Source organism: Coregonus lavaretus (genome assembly GCF_964263955.1).
Source record: "Coregonus lavaretus genome assembly, chromosome: 10".
Lineage (NCBI taxonomy): Eukaryota > Metazoa > Chordata > Actinopteri > Salmoniformes > Salmonidae > Coregonus > Coregonus lavaretus.
The window spans coordinates 40,948,689-40,956,337 of record NC_139997.1 but is presented as its reverse complement, the minus strand read 5'-3'; the positions used below and the strand labels follow the sequence as shown (position 1 = coordinate 40,956,337).

At 42.7% G+C, this 7,649-nt stretch overlaps 1 protein-coding gene across 5 annotated transcripts in view; it reads left to right on the top strand.

Annotated features, from left to right (window-relative positions):
* LOC311136086 (RNA-binding protein Musashi homolog 2) overlaps positions 1-7,649 on the top strand; it is a 323,857-nt gene that overhangs the window by 258,142 nt on the left and 58,066 nt on the right. For 3 of the 5 annotated variants that reach the window (XM_084170165.1, XM_084170162.1, XM_084170163.1), the window contains exon 9: positions 5,984-6,155. In XM_084170165.1, coding sequence (XP_084026291.1) covers positions 5,984-6,155 — 172 coding nt within the window. The remainder of the gene's footprint in view (positions 1-5,983; positions 6,156-7,649) is intronic. The other 2 variants (XM_084170166.1, XM_084170164.1) reach the window with 1 other exon arrangement.

Sequence of the window (7,649 nt, the reverse complement as noted above, 5' to 3'; positions counted from 1 at the left end):
GCATGTATACTCTTTAGCGAGAGCACTTGATGTATTTCTCTCAGTGGTGTTGACATAGAGTACATATACAGTACATATGTTTACATAGCATATATACAGCATATTTAGACCTGTCACATCTCCCCGCTGATATATATATCCTCCTCCTACACTATGCATATCAGCGGGGAGATGTGACAGGTCTAAATATGCTCTATATATGCTATGTATATGTAAACATATGTATATGTACTCTATGTCATGTCAATCTTAAGAGGGTAGAACAAAGTGTGTATGAGAGCAGAGAGGAGATGGCAGGAGAGAGAGAGAGAGAGAGAGAGAGAGAGAGAGAGAGAGAGAGAGAGAGAGAGAGAGAGAGAGAGAGAGAGGGAGAGGGAGAGGTGAGAGAGAGAGAGAGAGAGAGAGAGAGGGAGAGAGACAGAGAGAGAGACAGAGTTAGAGAGAGAGAGAGAGAGAGAGAGAGAGACAGAGAGAGACAGAGAGAGATAGACAGAGAGAGAGACAGAGAGAGAGAGAGAGAGAGAGAGAGAGAGAGAGAGAGAGAGGGAGAGAGAGAGACAGAGAGAGAGAGAGAGACAGAGAGAGAGAGAGAGAGAGAGAGAGACAGAGAGAGAGACAGAGAGAGAGAGAGAGAGAGAGAGAGGGAGAGAGACAGAGAGAGAGACAGAGAGAGAGCACGCTCCAGGTGGAATGGGCTGTCTCTTTCTATCTTACTCTTTCCTTGACAAGAATTTGAATAAAATTACAGAAAAACAGAAGCGTTCACTGACTGAGATGATGGGGGCTGTCTGAAGTGTTTGTGTGGAAGTAATGGTGGGGGATTCTGTCAGCCTACTCCTGAATGATAAGACGCTCTTGCCAGGGTTAGAATTGATGTAAAGCCTCGCCACTAGAGGGTGCTTTTTCAGTGGTGCTGATGAACAGGTGACTGTGGTGTGGCATAATAAGAAGTGGCTACAGGAAGTAATTTTAAAATAATTAAAGAGCAACTTTCCCTAAAAAACAACTTCTCATTTAGAAAACAGCCTGTGTGGTTTCGATATGAGTCAGAAACATTTATTCTACTGTCAATATATACTACAAAGTTTAAATAGTATGATTTTAGTCATAAAGTCTGTCTCGTCCAAAACAAAGTTTACGTCGTGACTGCATCACAACGTAAATTAAGGTTGGGTTTGTTTCAATCCTGCCCGCATGCCCACAGCTGGCAGCACAAAAGTAATCATAAATTCGGAGTGCAACTGCACACGACCCAATCACAAGGCTCGTGGTAAATTTGGGTTGACTTTGGATATCTATGGGGCTAGTTAGGGACCATCGGTAAATTACACAATGTACATGGGACAAAATATAGCAAATTCCAATAGCTCAAAATGTCAATGACTTAAAAACCTCAATCCAACTATACATTGTAGAAATTAATATACAAATATTGAAAGCATTTACTGAGAAAACTAAAAATCTTATCAAATAAAATGTTATTTGTCACATGCTTCGTAAACTACAGCTGTAGACTAACAGTGAAATGCTTACTTCAAATCAAATGTTATTTGTCTTACCGTGAAATGCTTACTTACAAGCCCTTAACCAAAGATGCAGTTCAAGAAATAGAGTTAAGAAAATATTTACTAAATAAACTAAAGTGTGTGGGGGGGGGGGGGGTAGTGTAAATAGTCTGGGTGGCCATTTGGTTGTTCAGCAGTCTTATGGCTTGGGGGTAGAAGCTGTTAAGGAGCCTTTTGGACCTATACTTGGCGCTCCGGTACCGCTTGCCGTGTGGTAGAATAGAAAACAGTCTATGACTTGGGTGGCGGGAGTCTTTGACAATTTTTAGGGCCTTCCTCTGACACAGCCTGGTATATAGGTCCTGTATGGCAGGGAGCTCGGCCCCAGTGATGTACTGGGCCGTACACACTACACTCTGTAGCGCATTGTGGTCGGATGCCAAACAGTTGCATACTAAGCGGTGATGCAGCCAGTCAAGATGCTCTCAATGGTGCAGCTGTATAACTTTTTGAGGATCTGAGGACCCATGCCAAATCTTTTCAGCCTCCTAAGGGGGAAGAGGCGTTGTCGTACCCTCTTTACGACTGTGTTGATGTGTGTGGACCATGATAGTTTCTTAGTAATGTGGAAACCGAGGAACTTGAAGGTCTCGACCTGTTCCACAACAGGCCTGTCGATGTGGATGGTGGCGTGCTCGGCCCTCCATTTCCTGTAGTCCACGATCATCTCCTTTGTCTTGCTGACGTTGAGGGAGAGGTTTTTTGTCCACACTGCCAGGTCTCTGACCTCTTCCCTGTAGGCTGTCTCATCATCGTTGTGCAACATGAAAATATTGTCTCATTTACATTGTGTTGATTATTGCCGTTTCCAATGTGCCCGCAGAGAGGGGATTCTTTCTCCAATACAGAGTAAAGATGGCCTCAAGATGGCGCCTTCTTGAAGATAAAGTAACGAGGCTGATGCGCATTGCAAGCTGCTCCAAGGAGCAGCAGCTCACTTTGAGCAGACCAAGGTCTGTTGCAAGCACAAGTAAATTAGAGGTAAATTATTGTGTTTGTCAGGCCCGGTCCTAGCAGTTCTGCTGCCGCCCCTGTGTCATGTATAGTATAAAGATTTGGAATGGATTGATAGAATAGAGTAGAGTAATGATGTGTATCATGCGCAATTGGTGCATTTCTGTTGAGCTTATTCAATAGCACTTGGAAACGAAACATTGTTGCCAACTATTCATATCAGAGATTTACAATGTTGCAATCACTAGGCAGCCAACTGCCTAAAGTAGGAAACAGAGTTGTTATCAATAAGCCACGTGTATCACACATGACACGAGTCACGACCCCACAATAGTTCAAATTCCAATAAACATTTATTATCATCCAGTAGAACTGTAAAATGAGTGAGATATAATTTGAGCTTTGGAAACACGTGCTTTCATAAATGCATGGTGTGGGCCTAGTTTCACAGGAGCATTGTAAAATAATCTTTCTCTCAATGAACCAGCCTTAAACGAATTTTGTTTATTTACATATCGAATTTGATTGTCAAACATCAGTTTTATAATTTCTTCATTTTGTGGCCGCCTAGTGTCCTCTTTCCGCTGCTGTGGTGCTGAATCGCAGGCGGAATGGGGAGTGGGGTGGGCCGGCCCGGTCATGGCTAGAAGGGATCCAGCTTTTGTCAAATTAACATCAAAAGTTGTTGTTTCTTGCATTTGAGCTAACCCTAACCCTTTTTCTAACCTTCATCTAATTCTCCTAACCTGCTACGTTAATTATCCTAACCCGCTGCGTAAGTTCTCCTAACCTGCTACGAAAAGTCAAATGTGCCTGGTGTACGTAGACAGCCATGTTTTGTTATTTATTGGGCCTAATTCAAAGGTGCATGCCTAAGCTAAATTAAATTAGAGAGGCCTAGATTGTATTTGAAAACAGCTGTGTCTTGTTATTTATTAATTGAAATGTTCATACAAATAGCCTATAGGACAGGTCATTCGCAAATTATATTATAGAAATATTATATTTTGAAATTGTGTTTTATTACTGTGTAGGCGACTTGCTCTTCTAGGCTAAATGTTTTTTTCTATTTTTAAATGATATTAATTTATGATTTATAGCAGGGATGACGACGCAACAGGCAATGTTTTGCTTTTCAAAAAAACCTGTCATGTTGGTACAGTGGCTTGCGAAAGTATTTACCCTGCTTGGCATTTTTCCTATTTTGTTGCCTCATTTGATTTACACAACATGCCTACCACTTTGAAGATGCAAAATATTTTTGATTGTGAAACAAACAAGAAATAAGACAAAAAAACTGAAAACTTGAGCGTGCATAACTATTCACCCCCCCAAAATCAATACTTTGTAGAGCCACCTTTTGCAGCAATTACAGCTGCAAGTCTCTTGGGGTATGTCTCTATAAGCTTGGCACTGGGGTTTTTGCCCATTCTTCAAGCCAAAACTGCTCCAGCTCCTTCAAGTTGGATGGGTTCCGCTGGTGTACAGCAATCTTTAAGTCATACCACAGATTCTTAATTGGATTGAGGTCTGGGCTTTGACTAGACCATTATAAGACATTTAAATGTTTCCCTTTAAACCACTCAAGTGTTGCTTTAGCAGTATGCTTAGGGTCATTGTCCTGCTGGTAGGTGAACCTCCGTCCCAGTCTCAAATCTCTGGAAGACTGAAACAGGTTTCCCTCAAGAATTTCCCTGTATTTAGCGCCATCCATCATTCCTTCGATTCTGACCAGTTTCCCAGTCCATGCCGATGATAATCATCCCCACAGCATGATGCTGCCACCACCATGCTTCACTGTGGGGATGGTGTTCTTGGGGTGATGAGAGGTGTTGGGTTTGCGCCAGACGTAGCATTTTCCTTGATGGCCAAAAAGCTCACTTTTAGTCTCATCTGACCAGAGTACCTTCTTCCATATGTTTGGGGAGTCTCCCACATGCCTTTTGGCGAACACCAAACGTGTTTGCTTATTGTTTTCTTTAAGCAATGGCTTTTTTCTGGCTACTCTTCCGTGAAGTCCAGCTCTGTGGAGTGTACGGCCTTAAAGTGGTCCTATGGACAGATACTCCAATCTCCACTGTGGCGCTTGGCAGCTCCTTCAGGGTTATCTTTGGTCTCTTTGTTGCCTCTCTGATTAATGCCCTCCTTGCCTGGTCCGTGAGTTTTGGTGGGCGGCCCTCTCGGCAGGTTTGTTGTGGTGCCATATTCTTTCAATTTTTTAATAATGGATTTAATGGTGCTCCGTGGGATGTTCAAAGTTTCTGATATTTTTTTATAACCCAACTTCTCCACAACTTTGTCCCTGACCTGTTTGGAGAGCTCCTTGGTCTTCGTGGTGCCGCTTGCTTGGTGGTGCCCCTTGCTTAGTGGTGTTGCAGACTCTGGGGCCTTTCAGAACAGGTGTATGTATATACACTGAGATCATGTGACACTTAGATTGCACACAGGTGGACTTTATTTAACAAATTATGTGACTTCTGAAAGTAATTGGTTGTACCAGATCTTATTTAGGGGCTTCATAGCAAAGGGGGTGAATACATATGCACGCACCACTTTTCCGTTATTTATTTTTTAGAATTTTTTGAAACAAGTTGTTTTTTTCATTTCACTTCACCTATTTGGACTATTATGTGTATGTCCATTACATGAAATAAAAATAAAAATCCATTTAAATTACAGGTTGTAATGCAACAAAATAGGAAAAACGCCAAGGGGGATGAATACTTTTGTAAGGCACTGTATAATAACATCATTCTACTTTATTTGATTACAATTTTACAGGCTAATTTCTATTCTGTTAAAATTAGTTACAATAATCTAAATGGGATTTTGAGTACCGTGGTGGACGACCTAATGCGTTACGCACCCAATGCATATGGATGTCCGGTAAATGTCTCAAATGTCCGGTAAATAAAAAGTCTTGCCGGTCACATTGTCCGGCGCCAAATTTTCCTGACAGAAACCCTGATCCAAAGTCAAACCAACTTTGCCACGGTCGCACACCAGCAGGCTGAAGCTAATTGGCTGAATAATTTGGCTAACTCTTCCCACCTGCGAACACACACAAGAGACACCCACATCAAACCACACCCCAAAACCAACTCACGTTTGAATTCAGTCATGGCCGCTAGCATTTCTTAATTAACCAAATCTAAAATGAGGCCAAATCGGGAAGTGCAGTCAGCCTTTAATGGAGACTTAATTTTTGGGGGGAGGCTCTTCTGTAGCTGTTATGATGCACCAGTAGTTTCAAAAGGCAGTGGAATACTCTGGAGGATTGACCTTTGTCTCAGTGCAGTACAAACATGATTTTTCCTCAGACACGCAAACTTGAGCTGTTTAGAGAAAAGCAACATTGTTTTTCTGAGAGCTACTGGAATCTGGTTATGTCCTGTCCAGTCCCATCCTTCTTCCTCCATGGGGCCAGTAGGACTGATGTTCCCCCTTTTCCACTGTGTCCACAGGTAGAATGTAAGAAGGCCCAGCCTAAGGAGGTGATGTTCCCACCAGGCACACGAGGAAGGGCCAGGGGCCTGCCCTACACCATGGATGCCTTCATGCTGGGGATGGGCATGCTGAGTGAGTATGGACCAACACTACTCCAGCACAGTCCAGCACACTACTCAGTCCCACACGGTAACACACTCCCTAACACTCACTCTCCAACAGCTGTGCTATAGTACATGTCTCAATAGATGAATTGGCCAAACCATTGGTTTTTTAAATAGCTAGATGGATAGCTTACAGTAATAGATGGAAACCAATGTGCTGGTGATATAAATGGAGTCTAACTAATGTCTCAGTGAGATAGAGGAAAAGGTACTCAGATTAACTGGGTGGTGCTCCCTATTGAGCTCATCCAAGGTGTGCCGTTTCTGTGGCCACAAGTGGTCTATTTTTCTGCCGCTGGTGAGTTCCAGGTGGTCCTGGGCGTAGGGAGCAGGGCACCACATTATCAGGATAAAAAGAGGAAAATTGGGGTAATGTCATTATGGATTCATCACTCCATCTGTGTAACCCCTGCAGTGGGTAATGACCATTCAGCTCCCCATCTCTCTCTCTCTCTCTCTCTCTCTCTCTCTCTCTATACCTCACCTCTCAGAGGGGTTGCTGAGGGCATGACACTGATTTTACTGATGGTAGAAGGGGAGGTAACACCCCGTAAGTGGTTCTGTCAGCACCGTAGTTCCCTGTCCAGATTTCTTCAGTTTGAACTATTAAACAAACGCAGGGAACTTTTCAGAACTTATTACGGATCAATCAATGCGTCACTGTGGAGGAGGGGAAAAAACAGTGTGCTCTGGAGGGAGAAGTGGGGCTGAGGAGGCGGCGGAGTGCTCAAGTGAGAATATTAACTGCCAACTTATTTGGAGACACTCTTATCTAAATGAAATTGGAAAAAGCAGGACAGCGAAACATTCCTTTGTATAATTTGCATTTGGAAAAACCCCAGAGCCAGCCTCATTATTTAACTGTAAGGTTCTTATACGCCAAATCTCATTAAAACCCGTCCCTAGTTCCTTTGTTTACTGCACCTAATCTAGCCATTTATCTTTATTGTGTTGTGCCCGATGTATGTTTGCTGAAATTAATACACATTTGAACCTGGGCGAAGTATGTGTGTACCAGATGGATAATTGATTTAAAAGTGAATCAGAACTGTTGAACCATAAAATAGGTACATTAGCATGCATATTAATAACGCAAATAAGAAGGCCTGGAACCAGCCCCGGGGCCAGATCCACTGACAGCCTTTATTTCCAGCCTTTATTTACTGAGATGGCGGGCGGCAGAGACGCTAGGTTCAACACGCCAGAGTAATGACTTCTCCCCCTTCTTCTCCTCTACTCCTCCTTCTCTTCTCCTCCCTCTTTTTGTCTTCTGTCTTCTCAGACTCAGATACCCCTAGTTAAAAACACCTTTGTGTGTTTATGTACAGATGCCATATCTTAATTAGACCCAGTTTCACACAGCAGGAAAAGAATACTGCAGCAACAGGAAATGTGAATTGTTATGTCGATTATAATAAATGGAGTGGTAGCTAAATTATTTGTTAGGGCAAATCAAGTCTGACATTTTAAAGTGGAAATTACAAACTTTAGAAGCCTTTTTAAACCATGAATACACTAC